The 19,294-nt window shown below is 40.4% G+C and overlaps 2 protein-coding genes across 3 annotated transcripts in view; one reads left to right on the forward strand and one right to left on the reverse strand.

Moving 5' to 3' along the window:
• Positions 1-8,087: 8,087 nt before the first annotated feature.
• Positions 8,088-13,228, reverse strand: SBDS (SBDS ribosome maturation factor). Its single transcript, XM_004439504.3, has 5 exons — positions 12,935-13,228; positions 12,139-12,268; positions 11,127-11,327; positions 9,468-9,632; positions 8,088-8,888 (listed from the first exon to the last, which is right to left on the reverse strand). The coding sequence occupies exons 1-5, from the start codon at positions 13,060-13,062 to the stop codon at positions 8,760-8,762; spliced, it is 753 nt and encodes a 250-aa protein (XP_004439561.1). The 5' UTR covers positions 13,063-13,228; the 3' UTR covers positions 8,088-8,759.
• Positions 13,229-14,113: 885 nt separating this feature from the next.
• The window catches only part of LOC101393488 (S-adenosyl-L-methionine-dependent tRNA 4-demethylwyosine synthase TYW1), a 221,573-nt gene continuing 216,392 nt past the window's right edge, over positions 14,114-19,294 (forward strand). For both annotated transcript variants that reach the window (XM_004439505.3, XM_087417408.1), the window contains exons 1-3: positions 14,114-14,275; positions 15,315-15,442; positions 16,068-16,205. In XM_004439505.3, the coding sequence (XP_004439562.2) occupies positions 14,272-14,275; positions 15,315-15,442; positions 16,068-16,205 (270 nt within the window). In that variant the 5' untranslated portion in view covers positions 14,114-14,271. The remainder of the gene's footprint in view (positions 14,276-15,314; positions 15,443-16,067; positions 16,206-19,294) is intronic.

Below are 19,294 nucleotides of genomic sequence, written 5' to 3' on the forward strand. Positions count from 1 at the left end.
CTTCCCAAAAGCCTTTGCTTGTTATCTGGGATGACGTCACATAGAGCAGCGTTTTTCAAACTGTGGGTCATGGACTGCATGAAAAAAGAAAACTAGTAAAATAGAAAATGTCAGAGCACATTGCATGTAGCAAGGGTATTTCTTCTGGGAAAAACTTGTATCTCAAGGACATATGTACACCTATGCTGGGTCATGATGGAAAATGTAAAATGGGTTGCTCCCAAAATGTTTGCGTGTGGCACCCTGCTCATTTGCCCTTCTGTGGTTTACTATAGGCTAGACTATTGGGAGAAAAGCAAAACATCTGAAAACTTATTAAAAGAGCTTGAATCTGAGATCCACGCCGTGAGACTCAAGGACAAAAAAATGGGGCAGTTGTTTCATTGGCACCAACTTCCTGGGCCACTGGACCTGGCCTAGAGGAAGAGGTACATGGAAAAAAGTTGGGGCCACACACACTGTCTGCCCCAGGGAGATGAACTGCGGCAAGAAACAAGTGCTCTGCTTGAAACCTTCCCATCTTCTCTCTTCATTGGGAGTCTCCACCTGTTCCCTGTCTCTGCTTTTTTGGATGAGGAAGATTAGCTCTGAGCTAACATCTGTTGCCAATCTTCCTCTTTTTGCTGAGGAAGATTGGCCCTGGGCTAACATCCGTGCCCATCTTCCTCCACTTTATATGTGGAACACCGCCACAGAATGGCTTGATAAGCAGTGCTTAGGTCTGCGCCTGAGATCTGAACCTGTGAACCCTGGGCCGCCGAAACAGAGCACGCGAATTTAACCACTATGCCACCAGTCCAGCCCCCGCCTTTTTTTTTTTTTAAATCCTCCTCATGGCTTCCCTGCCCTCTGTCCCAAGTAGCTATTAAATCAGATGCCTGAGGAAGGTGTAAGATCTCAACGTGGAACAACTCATCCACAGCTCCTCCCTGGGCATTCTGCTCTCAAAACTTGCCTCTTGGGGTCAGAGTCACCTTCGAAGGTCCTGGTCACATGAGGCACAGAGTTTCAAGTTCCCAGAACCAGGGAAGTCTCCCACAATTTCCAAAGGACGGAGCAGAAGAGATCCTTGAAAATGAACCTCGATGAAAATAAAGATTGAATGTCACTTTAAATTTACCAAAAAGCTTATTAAAAAAAATTCCTCTGTGGTGAATCATTTTATTCTATGAAGAGTTATCCCTCCCAATTTATTTCTATAAGTTGAACGTTTTGATGATTTAATTTCCTTAAAATTTGGGTCCAGTAGTATTCAAGACACAATAGTTTAAAATTAGTATTTTCTTATATTTTGAAAACTTGTTACTTTTTAATTTCAAAAGTAATCACGCTGGCTATAATACGCCTGTGTAAGAGCCACATGTATATCCTTCCACAGATTCCTCTTTCAAACATACATATATCTATACATGCATATTTAGGGGTTTTTCTCTGAAAAAGGTACAAAAATGGATCAAACCATAATACATTGCATTGTAATTTGCTTCCCTTCCACACCCCTCCCCCCGCCTCCACTTTTTATCGTGGATATTATGGAATATTACAGGTCTCTAAAGGACACGCAGGTAGATATGTCTCATTTATAAAAACAACTACTCAGGGGCTGGCCCGGTGACGTAGTGGTTAAGTTCGCACGCTGCGCTTTGGTGGCCCAGGGTTCTCGGGTTTGGATCCTGGGTGCAGACCTACAGACCACTCATCAAGCCATGCTCTGGCAGCGTCCCACATACAAAATAGAGGAAGACTGGCACAGATGTTGGCTCAGGGCCAATCTTCCTCTTTTTGGCAAGGGATGTTAGCTCTGGGCCAATCTTCCTCACCAAAAAAAACCCTAACTATTTAATATTTTAAGTATTTGGTTAAATAAGTTAATAAGTATAATTTAATATTTGGTTAACAATTAAAATAAGTTAATATTTGGTTAAATAGTTAAATAAGTATCTTAACTTATTTAACTATTTGCTATTGATGGTTAATTTATTTTCCGTTCTTACTATTAAAGGCAGAAAACATCATTGTACGTATATCTTTAGAATTTAGGTAGTTTTATTTCTGGAGGATAGATTTGCTATATGTAAGTTTGCTATATCAAATGTATACATATTTAAAATTTTAAAGATACCACCAGATTACTTTCGTAAAAGGTTGTAGCAACTTATACTGCCATCAGTAAATGCATGAAAGTGCCTGTTCCACCACATCCTTGCCAACATTAGAATTAGTCTTTTACCTTTGCTTCAATACGATGGGTAGAAAATGATGTCTCAATATTTGCATTTTTCTGAGAGAAGTTGACTATCTTATTTTGCATTGATTTTAAAATTCACGTATCCCAAGTTCTAGGGCTTGACGGGTGAGCATAAACCTTTTTATTGGTTTATCCTGCCTTGTTGATAGTCTGCCCGTCTTACACGTTGCACGTATTTTCTTCCAGCCATATTTTCTTTAAACTTTCTTGAAGTGTCTTTTGTCATTCAGAAACTTCACCTTTTTATGTAGTTAAATCTCTTAGTATTCTCCTTTATAGTTTCTAGGTTTCTGTTTTCCTTAAGAAAGTCTCTTTTGCTGTTAGGTTAACTATTTTCCTGTATTTTCTAACACTCTCATGGTTTTATTTTTACACTTAGTTCTACAGTTCATGTAAAATTAACTTTATGTTACGATGGAGCAGTCTGTGATAGATATACAGCCCATTATGTAGATGTCATTTGTTAATTAACCATTTTTTGCTCATCATACTGAAATACCCATAATCAGTTTCTACTTCTGTCATAACACATTACCACAAACTTAGCAGTTAAAAATGCACAAACTTGTCACCTTACGGTTTAGTGGATCTCACTGGGCTACAATCAAAGGTTGGGCAGGGCTGTGTTCCATCCTGGGGGCTCTAAGGAGAATCTGTTTCCTTACTCTTGTAGATTGTTGGTGAAGAGTTTAGTTCCCTTCGGGTCTCATTTTCTTGATGGCTGTCAGCTGAGGGTGCTTCCCAGCTTCTGGAGGCTGCCCGTGCTCTTTGGCTTATGGTCCCAGTCCTCCATCTCCAACGCCAGCAATGGCGGGTCGAGTACCTCTCATGCTTCAAACTTCGCCTGCGCCTCTTCCATCGTTTCATCTTTCTGAACTGGTTGTTCTGCTTTGCGGCTCCATTTTTAAGGGCTCACGTGATTACACTGGGACCACCTGGATAATCCAGGATAGTCTCCTAATTTTAAGGTAACTTTAAGTTCATCTGCAAAATTTCTTTTGCCGGGTAAGAAAATATATTTAGTTTCCAGAGATTAGGGCATGGACATCTTTTGAGTGAGTGGGTGGGTGGAGGCATTATTCTGCCCACCACAGCTGCATTTATCATATATTACGTTTTCATCTCTGTTGGGTCTTGGGCGCATGTCTCTGGGTTCTGTTATGTTACATTGATTGATTTGTCTATTCTGTGCCAGTTCTATATTGCCTTGATCATAGTAGCTTTATAGAAAGGTCTATTATTTGGTAAGACAATTTCTCTTGATTAATCTTCTTTTTCAAAATTGTCTGGGCAGTCCTTATCCAGGCTTTCTTCCAGACTCTTAATGTCAGCCATAGTGATTTTGGTAGTCATTTTGGAGTTGCTCTAGCAGGGAGTTGGGAGAGCAATCATTTTACAAAAAATTTCTAAACACTTTATAACATTTTTTTTTTGTGAGGAAGATTAGCCCTGAGCTAACATCTGCTGCCAATCTTCCTTTATTTATTTTTTTTTGTGAGGAAGATTAGCCCTGAGCTAATATCTGCTGCCGATCCTCCTCTTTTTGCTGAGGAAGACTGGCCCTGGGCTAACATCTGTGCCCATCTTCCTCTACTTTATATGGGACCACCGCCAGAGCATGGCTTGATGAGTGGTGTGTAGGTCCGCACCTGGATCTGAACCTGCAAACCCCGGGCTGCCAAAGAAGTGGAGTGCATGCACTTAACCACTATGCCACTGGGCCAGCCCCCGATCTTCCTCTTTTTGCTTGAGGAAGTTTGTCCCTGAACTAACATCTGTGCCAGTCTTCCCCTATTTTGTATGTGGGACACCGCCATAGCATGGCTTGATGAGTGGTGTGTAGGTCCACACCCAGGATCCGAACCCTCCACTGCCAAAGTGGAGTGCTCAAACTTAACCACTATGCCACCGGGAAATTCTTATGCTAAAAATTTTATGAAAAACTTTCATGCTATTGCTTTCATAAACATAAACTTTGGGACAACTGTTGAGGATAGGGATTTTGGAGTTTGGGGATAAACATTTTATTAAGGACTAGTTGGCTTTCCTGGGAATGAACTATTGTAAATAAATCTCTGGCCCTTTTGACACAAGAACACACTATGTAGAATTGCCCCCGTGAGAAGCAGCTTTGTGGTAAATCAATGCCTGTGATTGGCTGCCCTTGTGGCTTTGGATTGGGGGTTCACATCCTCAGGCAGTTTATCTTCTCCATGCATGGCCGGTCAATACCAGACTTACTCCGCTTTCCTGATGGAAGTCATAACGGCCTCTTTGTACCCAGTTCCCCCTGTCTGGAAGATGTCTGTCTTTCTTAGAGGGGTCACCAAAGTGAGTTTTATGAATATTTCAAGTTATACCCTCCATATCTGGAAAAGATCCATCTAGCTGTCCTTGCTTGATTTGGCAACATAGACAATTTTATTTACATAGCTGGAACGTCCTTTAACAACTGTTTTTTACTTCAAAGCAAAATCACAACTGCAGTGGTAAGTTGTTTTAAATAATATTTTATACTATTATGAAACATTAATTATGGCAGCATGTTCAATACAGTAACTAAACTTCTGAACAATCATCCTATGTCTCTGAGGAAATCAGGCAGTTATCAATCAAGCTTCACACAATTATCTCTTCATACAAATTTCTTTAAGAAATGCTTTCTTTCTTTACTATTACCCCTTGTCAATTATGTCCAAAACCTTTCTATAATCTGCAAAGTTTTAACTTTAAATCCACAAACTATTTTACTTTAACTACATGCAGGATTCCTAGTCTTTATCCATTCTATCTCTGCACGATAATAAGAAATAAGCTTGTGGCCCTCTTCCCTTGTAAAGCATGTCACCTATCCTTGTCCACCACAGGAAGAGTGGCATTCATGAATCTTTTGGCAGTAAAGTGGCTCACCAGACAGAAAAATCTCCTGAGATACAAATGGTATTGAGAGTAGGAGATAGGTCTACTCCTCTCTGCAGTAAAAATGACTCTGCTGTCTTCAATTTCAAACCCATTTATCTCCATTCTCTGCCAACTGAAAATCTGTAGCAATTCAACTAGGAATTTGGTGAAACTGATGACTCTTCAGGGGTGTTTGGAAGGAGCCCTGGGCAATTCAACTACGTGTGCTTAGTGTTGTGAAATTGTGCCTGGGTAGAAGTTGGAATATCCAAGCTGACAAAGATTTAGGTCAGGATTATCCCTAAACTCAGATTTGCTGATGCTGTAAAATTAGATTTAGATTCTTATTTCGTAGGTACCATCGTGGATATATACATGAGGAGATGAAAATCAATGGCCTTTGTCCCCTCAGCCATTAAATGCTATTAGCGGCAAACTATGTATCCACAACCACCTCCATCTTACAGCAGCAGAAAAATATTTTCAAATAATCAATACCTTGAATTTCAGTAACATAAGAGCAGGCACACAAAAAACTACAAAGGTAATAACGAATGTCACTACTGCCAAAATCATAGGGACCTCATGATGTGGGCTTGAGGGTAGCACGCAGGGTAAGATCATGTGTGTGGTTATTGCTTATAATAATGGGTGCTACCCAACTCCCCCCCATTACAGCCCATGGAATATGACATGTGTCTGACACCTTGGGGCAAATGTGAGAGGCTGCATGCAGGCAAAGACAAATGCTTCGAGGGCTGAGGGATCTGTGCAGGCCAGAAACCACCAGGTGGGACACCAGCATGCATCAGAATGAAGGGTGGGAAGCTCTGGCTTAGCTGACAAAAGCTCTATTCCAGCTTTTACGATGGATTTGAAAAAGTGACAAGTCATTAGCCAGTCAAATTTGTCATCAACCCATCCTCACTTCTGATGGCATGGGCCCTCATTGAGATAGTACGTTTATTATTCCCCAGACATTTATTCCACATCTACTAGGTCCAAACCATGGTGGGATGCACACCAATGGCTAATCTCCTGCCCTGAGGAGCTCACAATCTAGCGTGCCAGACAGGTACGAGAGCAGCTCTTTATAATACAAGATAGGGCGAAATCAAGGCTTATAAGAAAATTTCAAAGTGGATGGGGTTCCACAGGCTGGAGCAAATCACTGCATACGGGAACAAGGGAAGCTTCACAGAGAAGAGCTGTGCTCATGGGAGGGTTAATTCTGAAACGTCACTCCGACCAAATGTACACAATACATCTTGCATTGAAAAAACAAAACAAACAGATCAATCCTTAAAATAATCCATCCTAGCAGTGGTACTGGGAAGATGATCGCAAACCAAAATTAACTACTTTTGAGTAAAGAAAGAGATTAATATGATAAAAATTTTTATTTTTTGTAGGTTCAGAAGCATTGCTTAGATGTGACCTACACTTGACATTTCTTGAAATTCTAGCTTTTTAGAAGAGATGAATAATGAGAAAGAAAAAAACTTAAGGCAATCTTGTAGTAATTGTTTTATCATTTCCTACTCAAGATGCAGCTATTGAGCATTTTTAGTAACTATGACTTTCAACTTGAAGCACTGCTTTAACTGTTTAAGCTGGAAATAAATTAAAGTGTAAACTTCATTGGTTAAAATTATTTCCTGGGACTTCAAGTTTAGATCATCTTTATAAAACAACAAACTTTAGTATAAAGAAAAATGAAATCAGTGAGGAAGTGATCTTTTTGCTTGAGGAAGATTGTCCCGGAGCTAACACTTGTGCCAATCTTCCCCCATTTTGCATGTGGGATGCTGCCACAGGATGGCTTGATGAGCAGTGTGTAGGTCTGCGCTTGGGATCCGAACCTGCAAATCCTGGACTGCCAAAGCGGAGCGCATGAACTTACCCACCACGCCACTGGACTGGCCCCACAAGAAAAAATTCTGACTTCATAATTTCAACTGAAGTTATTTTAAAATGGGACATTTCCAAGAAGTTGTATTAGCAGTGAATTCTGTGTGCTTAAAACCAATCAGGACCTGTTCAAGAACTTTTTTCAGTTAAAAAATTCTGTCCACAAAACACATTTGTATGTCTACTTTTTTTTATTTATTTTTTTGTGTGAGGAAGATCAGCCCTGAGCTAACATCCATGCTAATCCTCCTCTTTTTGCTGAGGAAGACTGGCTCTCAGCTAACATCTATTGCCAATCCTCCTCCTTTTTTTTTTTCCTCAAAGCCCCAGTAGATAGTTGTATGTCATAGTTGCACATCCTTCTAGTTGCTGTATGCGGGACGCGGCCTCAGCATGGCCGAAGAAGCGGTGCGTCGGTGCGCGCCCAGGATCCGAACCCGGGCCGCCAGCAGCGGAGTGCGTGCACTCAACTGCTAAGCCACGGGGCTGGCCTTGTATGTTTACTTTGAGTGAAACTCTAATTCATATTCTAGAGTATCTCTTTTGGGGATAAGATTAAAAAAAAACTTGCAGGTTGTCCACTTAAGTGTTTACATACTAAAATAATTAAATTCAATTACATCCTAAATCACTAAGATTTATCAGGTGTTTATCACAACAGGCCCTGTTCTAGGTACTCCTCATAATGACTTAAGATCTTTTTTTTTTTTTTTTTTTTAATAAAGATTTTATTTATTTATTTTTTCCCCCCAAAGCCCCAGTAGATAGTTGTGTGTCGTAGCTGCACATCCTTCTAGTTGCTGTATGTGGGACGCGGCCTCAGCATGGCCGGAGAAGCAGCGCGTCGGTGTGAGCCTGGGATCCGAACCCGGGTCGCCAGCAGTGGAGCGCGCTCACTTAACCACCAAGCCACGGGGCCGGCCCCATAATGACTTATTTAATCCTGCTAAGAACTCTCCAATCCTACCAGACAAGAGGCAGAGGTAAGAAAGGGAGTTAGGGAGCTGTCTAGAAACACAAGCCATAGTTTAATAAAATAAAGAGTGGTTTTATTGGTTATATATAATTTCAGCTATATTAATATATATTATAAACTTTAAGGATTAGAAATAAATGACTTTATTTTTTACCAAGAATAATCTAGGTTATGGCAGCATGTTCAATGGATATTATTTAAGTCCTACACAGTCATTATATATCTATTTTTCAGAAAATCAGGAAGTCATTATCCAAGCTTTAAATTAGGTCACAATAGTTACCCCTAAACACACATTTCATTAAGTAGAAATAAGACATTATATGTTTTCTTTTTCAGCAAAATACTCCCTTTTTGTCATGCAGACATATCCTCCCAAATTTATCTTTACTATAATGTACAAAACTTAACTTTTTATCCACAGGAGTTGCATCAAATAACTTTCACTGTGGAAAGCTACAAAGGCGTGAGGCAGCAACAAAATGCTCCTCTGGACTTTGTCTCTTGGATTTTTCATTCTTGCCTAAAACCTCACTTTATAACTAAAACTAAATTAATCCCACATCATAACACTTATTTAGGAAGTCTTTTTGTGTGTATGTTTAACACAAAGATGGAAAACGTCAAATAGCTTGAGCAAGTATTTGGCAGACCACAGAAAGAAAACAGAACTGTGGAAATGAAAAAGCTTTAGTGTTTTACAGCTGAAGAGACTGATGAATATCATTCAAGTTTCTCATCTCCTTCTTCCACATCTTTCAAATTCAGTACTTCCAAAGAACCTTTGCCTTTTGTCTCCTTTTTAATTAGCTCATCAATTTCTCTGAAGCAGCCCGGATCAATGAGACACACCTGAAACATTTAACACATGAAGATGAGCCATACAATAGACTGAACACAGCTTTATCTTCCTCTAAGACACAAGCACAACACTTTCTAGATATCTCTACTACTCCAGTTCTGCAGTGTAATAGAGAAGATAAGGCACGGGCAGCAGACAGGGTTCTGGTCCAGCCTCTGCCCTTAAGCCTCTGCCATGTAGGCCCCTGTGACAGGAATTACCCTCCCTGTCTGAGGACTTATCCAGATTCCTCAGCTGTAACATGAAGTGTTTGAACTAAGAAACTACGGTCTTTTTCATAGTAAAATTTAGCATTAAAATTTATAGTTCAATGAAATCACCTCTTTTTATCCACAGTTGAAGGAAAAAAAGAAGCTTGAAGGCCTATTCAGAAACCATGGGAAAAGTTTTGAAAAGATTTTAGAACTTCAAAGAGTGTCAGAAGTATTGTTTCACAGTAGAGTGGAACGTTCAACAACCCCCTAAAGCTCATTTATTTGTTAAGAAGCTGTAAAGCCCTGAAGACAAGACATGAATAATACACCATTTTGATAACATGGAAGCAAAGAAATAAAAATATTTAATCTTACAATTTCTAACTGTTGACTGTAGTCTTCACTTTCTATAACCTTAATCAGTGGTTTGAGCTTTTCTTTCAGCTTCTTCCCTTCATTCACTGGAAGAATGAACCGAAGTCTCATGTGAGCACGTTCTATCTTCATTTTCTCCTTTAACTGCTTTATCACTTCCAAAGCCTAGCAAGACAAAATTGAAAACGTTTGCAGTTTCTTTGCTTCTTCTGATGACTTATTTCGTAAGACACTCAAAACAAAGCAGTTTCCATCTAGCTGGACTAGGCAATAGTTTCTTAGATATGACATGAAGAACATAAGCAACCATAGAAAAAAATAGACAAACTGGACTTGGATTAAAAATTTTTGTGCTTCAAAAAACTATCAAGAAAGTGAAAACACAACTCCTAAAATAGGAGAAAATATTGGCAAATCACACATTTGATAAGGTACTAGTACCAGAACATATAAAGAACTCTTATATGGGCCGGCCCTGTGGCTTAGTGGTTAAGTGCGCGCGCTCCGCTGCTGACGCCCAGGTTCGGATCCTGGGCACACACCGACACACCGCTTCTCTGGCCATGCTGAGGCCGCGTCCCACGTACAGCAACTAGAAGGATGTGCAGCTATGACATACAACTATCTACTGGGGCTTTGGGGGAAAAAAATAAATAAATAAAATTAAAAAAAAACAACTCTTACAACTCAATAATGAAGAGACAAATAATCAATTAAAAAATAGTAAAAGGATCTGAACAGTGATTTCTCCAAAGAAGACAAACGGTCAATAAGCACATGAAAAGATGCTCAAATCATTAGTCATTAGTGAAATGCAAATCAAAATCAGAATGACTTCCCCAGGACGGCTATAATCAAAAAGGCAGACAACAACAAATATTGTCAAGGATGTGGAGAAATTGGAATCCTTGTACCCTGATTGTGGGAACGTAAAATAGTGCAGATATCTTGGAAAATGGTTTGGCCCTTCCTCAAAAAGTTAAATATAGTTACTGTATGACCTAGCAATTCCTGGGTATAGAGAAATGGAAACATATGTACAATGGGTTATTATTCAATCCTAAAAAGTCATGAATTACTGACACATGCTACAACACGGATGAACCTTGAAAGGGCAACATACCGTATCATTCCATTTATCTGAAATGTCCAGAATAGACAAGTCCATGGAAACAGCAAATTTGTGGTTGCCCAGGCCTTGTGATGGGGGGATGAGGAGTGATTGCTGAGGGGTACAAGGTTTCTCTTCCGGGTGATGAAAATGTTCTCAAAGTAGGTAGTAGGGAAGGTTGCAAAAACTTCGTGAATATGTACACCAAACTGTACACTTTAAAAAGGGTGACTTTTATGGTATGTGAATTATATATAAATTTAAAAAAATCTGAAATTCAGAATGAAAATGACTCTTTAAAAACCCAAGTTTTATCTTTAAAGGTTTGCTTTGGATAGGAAGATGAGAGTCCTAGTATACTTGTGTTTAGTTAAAAGAACTCCGTTACTCCTTTCTACAACCCCCATCCTTTCCCACCCATCTCCCCAAAACCTCCTATCCACTTGCTTCCAAGTAGTATCATTTTATTATTACAGCCTATTTTAATGTTTTCTTCATAGAAAACTAGTTTTCATAGATACTTTTTGATGACCGTAAAGACCACTCACCTGCTGTTTTGTACTCTTGTTGGTTTTGACTGAATAGTGGATGTCCTTCATGGCTCTCTCAATAAGGATAACCGTGTATGGTCTCTTTGTTTCAGGGTTTACACATTTGTCAGCTACAATAGTTGCAATATCCCTAAACATCTGCTCCAGCTGTGTCTGCCGCTCTTTATCTGATACTTGAACCTCTCCTTTAGTCAAAATCTAAAAAAACCCAACAAATTTAAGAAAGCGATGTCTTTATTACACACTATTTGTTAATGAACCAGAAGAATTAATAACTGAGGAGAAAATTAAATTTCACCCTCTCCAGCTACTAATATGTAGGTAATGTTTGAGCTTTGCCTAAAGGATGCACTGGATTATCTTGTGCTCCAAAATGTCACTTATTTAGGTGGGGGAAGGGGAAAAAGCAATCTTAGCAAAGGGTGTAAATGATGAAATACTTAAATAGAAATTCTATTATCAGGTATATTACACTAAAGATACACGAATGGCCAAAATAAGGCAATTTAGTAGAAAATTTAATTTCTGAAGTCTCTGGCAAAAAATATCCACATCCTGAATTATTAAAAAGTGATGTTGTGGGACCAGCCCAGTGGTGTAGTGATTAAGTTCTGGTGCTCTCCGCTTCACCAGCCCAGGTCTGTTCCTGGTGCGGACCTACACCACTTGACAGCGGCCATGCTGTGCTGGGGACCCACATACACAATAGAGGAAGATGGGCACAGATATCAGCTCAGAGCCAATCTTCCTCAAGCAAAAAGAGGAAGATTGGAAATAGATGTTATCTCAGGGCCAATCTTCCTCACCTAAAAGAAAAAAAAAGAGTCATGTTGTGCAGATCAATGGTAATGGTTCACTCCCAAAAATAATATTTTAAAGTGTAACATACATATAAGTGGTAATGGTTCACTCCCAAAAATAATATTTTAAAGTGTAACATACATATAAGTACTTAGACTACAAATGGTAGTTTGTATGCAGCCATTATGCTGCGGCTGTTAGAACCCACCTGCTTACAGATTTCAGTCTGGTCATCTGTTCCAAAGGCACTGATGAGATCTTCCTTCTTTGCAACCTGACCTTTAGAAACATTTACAAATACTGAGTGGGTCTGTAGAACTTCATCAAGGTCTTTTTCCCTTGTGAGGGCAAGAAAGAAAGTCCTAAGTGAATACACTTGAAAGTTCGGAATTCATTCACATTTAAAAACAAGATGGCAACAATATAAATCCTAAGAAACAACCAATACTTCTAAATGACCCCCAGTGCCGAGGGAACATTTCCAAAACTCAGAACCGCATTTGTATTCGCTTTTACTCACTGGAGAAAAACCTCGTGGGAGAAGGTTTGAAACAGGGGGCGGGGTGGGGTCGGGCTGCTGCCACGGAACACCGCCCCTAGGTGGCAGCAGTGAAGACACTACGCACTTGGCTGAAACTGCGCTAAGATCTGCAATATCAGAGGTACTCTATGGAAGTATTTGGAAGACTAGGCCCTTTGCCTGTATCGTTATTCTGGCAAAAAGACCATAATTGTGGGGGTTGCTTGGTTGTAACTTTTATGACACCAACAAAGCAAAACCAAACCCCAAACCAGCAACCCAAACCAAACCAACTAAACGAAAAAAGAACGCTTGGTTTAGGCGCTAAGCTCAGCAAGGACAGTCTCAGGCTCACAGCAAGACTACATTTTCCATTTCCTTCCCTGACAAGACCCCAGGCTGGCCCATTCACTCGACGACCAGAGGAAGGACACCTCGGAGGCTCCCAGCTCCGGCCAGGGCCGGGAGGGTGAGGGTCACTCACACGCCGCTCCGCCAGCCGACGACCTTGTTTTTGTAGCAGGCGATTTCGAAGCGCTTCCCGGCGCGCTTCATCCGCACCACGGCCACATTGGTTAGGCGGATCTGGTTGGTGGGGGTGAAGATCGACATGGCGGCTGCTCACAGACCTTGGGTCCGCCGAACCAAGGTAGACCCGCGCCGCCGGCCTGAGGGCCGCCTGCCTCTCGCTGTAACGACCCGGCGGCGCGCGGCGCAGCAACGCCCGCAGAGTGCGCGACCCCGCGACTCACTCAGCCGGGCCGCCTGCCACAGTACGCTCGGGTTAACTTATTGCGCAGGCGCCAGGTGCTGCGAACGCCAGGCGAGGAAAAGTGAGCAACAACGCCTGCGCACTGTGGTTTTTACGATATCCTTCCTGCCGAAAAGAGAGGCACTCGTCCTGACGTAATTTACTTTAGCCAATGAGCTACAGAGCTGTCATTGGGTGAAAAAGCTGATGTTTGCTGAGCCAGTGGAAACACAACGCCGGCGTCTCATAGTTCCGCAGAGTTCAGGGCCACACACAGTTTAATTTTTATTCTGGAAAATTTTTAACATAAAAAACGTAGAGAAAAACGTGTAATGAACGCTCATGTGCCTATCACCCCGATTCAGTAACTATCAGCCTTCTGCAATACTTGTTTCCTTCTCCCTCTTTTGTTTGTTGGAGTATTTTAAAGCAAATCATCGTTAAGGTTTGAGCTTTAAATACTTCAGTCTATACTCCTAACAGAGACACCCAACATGATGAACCATAATTCCTTAATATCTAATAACCAGTCCATAATCAAATTTTCCCTACATAATGCCTTTTTACAGTCGATGTGTTTCAACAGAGATCCAAACGGGCCCACAGATGGCATTCGGTTGATGATGCCTTCGTCTCTTAGCTACCCCTACTTCTTGCCCCTTTTTTTCCCTATGCCACTCGTGTCCTGACGGACCCGCCCCTTCCTCCTCTGAGCCAATCGGAGCGGGACCGGGAGCGCTCCGGCGTGCTCGCCCGGAGCTCTGGTTGGTGCTACCCTGTGGGCCCGCCCTTTCCCCCTCTGAGCCAATCGGAGCGGGACCGGGAGCGCTCCGGCGCCCTCGCCGGGGGCTCTGGGCGGGGCTCCCCATTGGGCCCGCCCCTTCCTCCTCTGAGCCAATCCGGACGGGCCTGCGAGCGGCATGGCTGCCCTCAGCTCTGCGGTGTCTGGGTGTACAGCCAATGCTGCCAGGTAGTTCTGGGGGTGTCCCGGTACCCGCGGCGGCCGCCAGGTTTTTCAGGTCTGCGGTCCTAGTCTCCTGTCGGTCTACAGGGCCAGGGCTCTGAGGAGAATGGGTAAGGGCGCCGGCCGGCAAAATTCGTGGGTCGGGAGGGGAGGAAACCGTTTGTCTGAGACCCTATCCCGACGGAGTGGCGTCCTCGGGACCCTTCCTTCAGTTGCACTTGTCAGCCTCCGACGGCTGCCGCTGGGGGCAAGGGAGGACTGACCTCTGCTTTTGATTTGGCTTTTGCCTTTTGAGGCTAGAGGGTGAGTGTAGAAGGAACTATGCTTCTAAGCTCAAAAAGCGGAGAGAACTGCCCCCCGACACTTACCCACGTGTGTTGAGAGCTTTTGGTCCTTTCCAGGGTGGAGCAGCACCGTTAAACCCCCAGTTTTACTGTTCGCCTTTTGAAATTGCCCCCAGGTTCAACATTTGAGGCCAGGTCCATCTATATGTGCTTCCAAAAGATGGGGCATGAGGTCAGTTATTTGAGAACCCTTTACAAATAGCCGTATTGTATTAAAAATACAATTAGTATTGTATTAAAAATACAATTAGAAGAAAGGGAATACTTTTAAGTACTTTTTAAAGGTTTTTCTGTACGGAGCAAGCATAACAAACCAAAATTAACTCATAGTTCCACATAAGATGTTTTGACTTTGTTCCTTTCTCTTTCTTCCAAATGGTATATCCAAATGAAGGTACAATTTTATTTTCTTTTTTCTGCTGAGGAGGATTTGCCCTGAGCTAACATCCGCTGCCAATCTTCCTTTTTTTTTTTTTTTTGTATGTGAGCCGCCACCACAGCATGGCCACTGACAGACAGTAGTGTAGGACAGCACCTGAACCGAACCCCAGGCCGCTGAAGCAGAAGGCGCAGAACTTAACTTCTAGGCCACGGGGCTGCTTTTTTTTGAGGTCGCATTATCATTATGGTATTTTTATCACGTTACCACATAGTATATATTTTTTATTAGAGTTGATTATTGATAGATTTCTTATCCAGGTTATTGAATATAAAGGTCTTTTTTTTTTATTCTTAAAATAGGGATGGACATCTTTGTATATATAGCTTTAAATAAAATTACATTTATGTATCTTTTCAAATTTAGATCCTTCTTTGGATACATGGGACTTCTCACCTTTAATATCATTGTGGATAAACAGGTTTTACGTATATTTGGGCTTTGCTTTTGGCTTTAGCCTTTGGATTTGTTTCCAGATTGTCATCAGGAGGCAGGTAAGTGGAGTTATTTTTTATAGAGAGTATTTAGACATCATATTTTATAGAGAATTCATAGTACGGATTTTCTAAGAATTTCAGAAAAATACAGAAAAGCTAAAAGGAACTTAAAATCACTTTTATGTTTGTTCTCTAGACATTTTCTTAATGCCTAAAAAAATTTCTTTTCAGTTTTTAGAGACTAAGTTATTATGAACTAAGTTACTTACCTTTTCTTTGATGGGCCCTGAATATCTCATTTTTAAGATATAGGAAGATTTGTAATGAAAAATTAAACTTTCATTAAAAAAAAATCTGTTTAGCACCTTTAAAGGATAGTAGTCTTCTCTTTTCTTTCCACTAATTAAGAATCAGAAAACAGATTCCTTCTGTTATTCCACTAAGACACATTATGGATGAAAGTATGTATAGTTTTATCCTGGAGGGAATGAGAATCATTATAGTCTTAAGAAATGTGGGTCCTCCCTTTAAAAGACCTAATTATACCAAGGAGTTATATTTGAGGAGTACAACCAGAAAGATTAAGAGAATAATAAAATGAGTTAGTGTCTAAGTTTCATCTCTACCAAAGTTGGGAAAAGATTCAAACTTGATGGATTTTGTGCAATCGTTTATCCTCAAGGACAAGAACTCACAGGAGAAATCTGTTTCAAAAGCAACTCAGGATTTGATGACAAATGGTGATCTCTCTCTTCAAGAGAAGGAAGTCTTTGTGTCTGGAGTAAAGATTTTCTATGGTTCCCAGACTGGTACAGCAAAGGTAAGAACTTTACATGATGGTTTTCCTTGGGTTTCCTGATCTTTTCAGAAAATCCCTAAAAGTGTCCTTTAGTGGTGAACTGAATTCGTCTTCTAATTTTCTTTAGTCTTCTTTTTTTCCCTTTTCCAGCATACATTTTTCCTTTCTGGGATGGTGAGTGGGTTTTATCTCTTGTGCCCACTTCTAGCTGCTTGGTGGTATCTGGTGGTCACTGTCATGTGGGGTCTTTGTTCTGAAGCTTGCTTCTTGTTTCAGCAGAATGGAGAGAGTTCTGAATCTGTTGCTGATTCCTGTGGGTATAGGGGTAGGGAATAGTGAAAAGAAAATGGCAGCAGGAGTGTCCAGTATGGGCCCTGACTTTCACAACTTCACACAGCTATGTAAAGAAACATATTTTGATTTCTTTTTTTTTTTTTTAAAGATTTTATTTATTTTTATTTTTTCCCCCCAAAGCCCCAGTAGATAGTTGTATGTCATAGCTGCACATCCTTCTGGTTGCTGTATGTGGGACGCGGCCTCAGCATGGCCGGAGAAGCGGTGCGTCCGTGTGCGCCCGGGGTCCGAACCCCGGGCCGCCAGCAGCGGAGCACGTGCACTTAACCGCTAAGCGACGGGGCCGGCCCCATGTTTTGATTTCTAATAGTGTTAAAAGTGTTGACAGTAGACATTGAATACTGTTTGTGTCTGCCGCAGATATTTAGCTGAAAGATGCTTTCCATTCTTTAATTGTATCTAGATGCTGCCTGCTTCTTTGTTATGAAGGTCAGGGCTATGTAGTGCTTTCTAGGAAAGGATTCTAAGGCTAACATGAAAATGAATTAAAAAAATCAAAGTCCATTTTTTTGGCAGAGCACTAAAGCGGGTGCTACTGCCCCCTTGTGGATATTTTGTAGAATAATTTTAGGTTTTCTGTGCTTCAGTGTAGGTACTTTGGTCCACATCATAGTTGAAAGTGGCATATTATTTATTAAGTTCAATCTTAAGCAGCAGAGGTGGGAAACCAGAGGAAAGGCAGAAAGGGCATCTGAGCAGTCAGAACAAAGTCCTTTTATGTTACTCATGAGAGACCTAATTCAGAGCCTCTTTATGATATTTAAAAAATTTTTAAAAGATTGAATTAATACTTGGAGATGGTAACAAATCCAGGTGTAAAGAAGGTTCATAATGAAAAGTACTTTCCAGAGCCTCTCTTTTAACTATTTTTATTTTTAGTTCTTCTGATGGTTATTTCTTTAACCTGCTTGTGCTGTGTTTCTAGATTTATCAAGATTACATAAAAGTTATTGACTCTTTTTATTAGTCAGTTAACACAGACATTTCTCAAATCTCAGTGGCTTAACATTGTTACCTGTATCATAGTTGATATGGGTTAGATGGCCTGCCTTCTTAAAGCTGTGCCATCTGAATTTCTTTCTTTCTTTTGTATACATCGTGAAATGGTCACTATGGTAATCTGTCACTTTACATAGTTACAAAAAAAGTTTTTTTTTCTTATAATGAGAAGTTTTAAGATTTACTCTCTTAGGAACTTTCAAATATGCAATATAGTATTATTATACAGTCGTCACCATGCTGTACATTACATCCCCATAACTTATTTATTTTGTAAGTGACAGTTTGTACCTTTTGACCCCCTTCATCTGTTTTGCCCACCCTCTACCCTCCCCCCCACCAATCCGTTCTCTGTATCTATGAGCTTGGTTTTCTTTGTTTTTTTTAGATTCCACATATAAGTGAGATCACAGTGTTTGTCTTTCTCTCTCTGACTTATTTCACTAAGCATAATGCCCTCGAGGTCCATCCATGTTGTTGAAAATGGCAAGATTTCTTTTTTTAATGGCTGAATAATATTCTATTATATAGGTATACCACATTTTCTTTTTCCATTCATTCATTGATAGACACTTAGGTTGTTTCCATAGCTTGCTGTTGTAAATAATGCTGCAATGAACATGGGGGTGCAGATATCCTTTCAAGTTAGTGTTTTCATTTTCTTCGCATAAATACCAGAAGTGGAATCGCTGGATCATATGGTAGTTCTATTTTTAATTTTTTGAGGAACTTCCATACTGTTTTCCATTGTGGCTGCACCAATTTACATTCCTCCCACCAGTGCACAATGATTCCGTTTTCTTCACATCGGAGGAAAGAAACAAAAGCAAATTTCATTCACAATGCCAATACTTATTTCTTGTCTTTTTGATGATAGCCATTCTAACAGGTGTGAGGTGATAGCTCATTGTGGTTTTGATTTGCGTTTCCCTGATGATTAGTGACGTAGAGCGTCTTTTCATGTACCTTTTGGCCATCTATGTGTCTTCTTTGGAAAAATCTTCTATTCAGATCTTCTGGTCATTTTTTAGTTGGATTGTTTGTTTCTTGCTATTGAGTTGTATGAGTTCTTTATATATTTTGGATATTAATCCCTTATCAGATATATGATTTGCAGATATTTTCTCTCATTCAGTAGGTTGCCTTTTCATTTTGTCGATGGTTTCGTTTGCTGTGCAGAAGCTTTTTAGTATGATGTAGTCCCACTTGTTTATTTTTGCTTTTGTTTCTTGAATTTCTTTATTTTGCTTTCACATTTGGCTGATTTATCTTTGGCTGGGTGTAGAAGACTAGGTTAAAGTTTTTTTCCTTACACCTTTGAATGCATCACTTTATTGTCTTCTAGCAGGTAGTGTTCCTGATGAGAAGGCTTGTCCCTGCATTCTGTGGTAGATGACTTGATTTTTGTGTTTCTGGAAGCTTTTAGAATCATTTCTTTGTTTTTTATGTTTGGAAACTTTGTGAGATGGTGTCTAAGTTGAATCTTTTTCCAGCCATTGTGCTGGACACTTGGGATCTTTTTTTGAAGATTTGTGTGCATTAGTTCTGCCAATATTTCCTGGCTAAATTTTTTTCCCTTCCATTTTCTCTGTTCTTTCTGGGACTCCTGTTAGTTGAATGTTGGACCTTTTAGATGGTCTTCTATGCCTCAGATCTTTTCTTTCATACTTTTTATCTTTGCTTTCATACTTTTTATGTAACTTTTTCTTTTCTATTCTGTGTTCTTGAATTTCAATTCCAAACCTTTTTTTGATTGT

Source organism: Ceratotherium simum, chromosome 26, assembly GCF_057802395.1.
Source record: "Ceratotherium simum simum isolate JZ-2026a chromosome 26, ASM5780239v1, whole genome shotgun sequence".
Taxonomy (NCBI): Eukaryota; Metazoa; Chordata; class Mammalia; order Perissodactyla; family Rhinocerotidae; genus Ceratotherium; species Ceratotherium simum.

Coding starts and splice junctions, on each gene's coding strand:
- SBDS (XM_004439504.3), bottom strand. CDS start 13,062: ATGTCGATCTTCACCCCCACCAACCAGATCCGCCTAACCAATGTGGCC. Junction 12,269..12,934: donor GTCGGCTGGCGGAGCGGCGT/GTGAGTGACCCT, acceptor TGCCCTCACAAG/GGAAAAAGACCTTGATGAAG. Junction 8,889..9,467: donor ACAGTCAACAGTTAGAAATT/GTAAGATTAAAT, acceptor TAAATGTTTCAG/GTGTGTCTCATTGATCCGGG.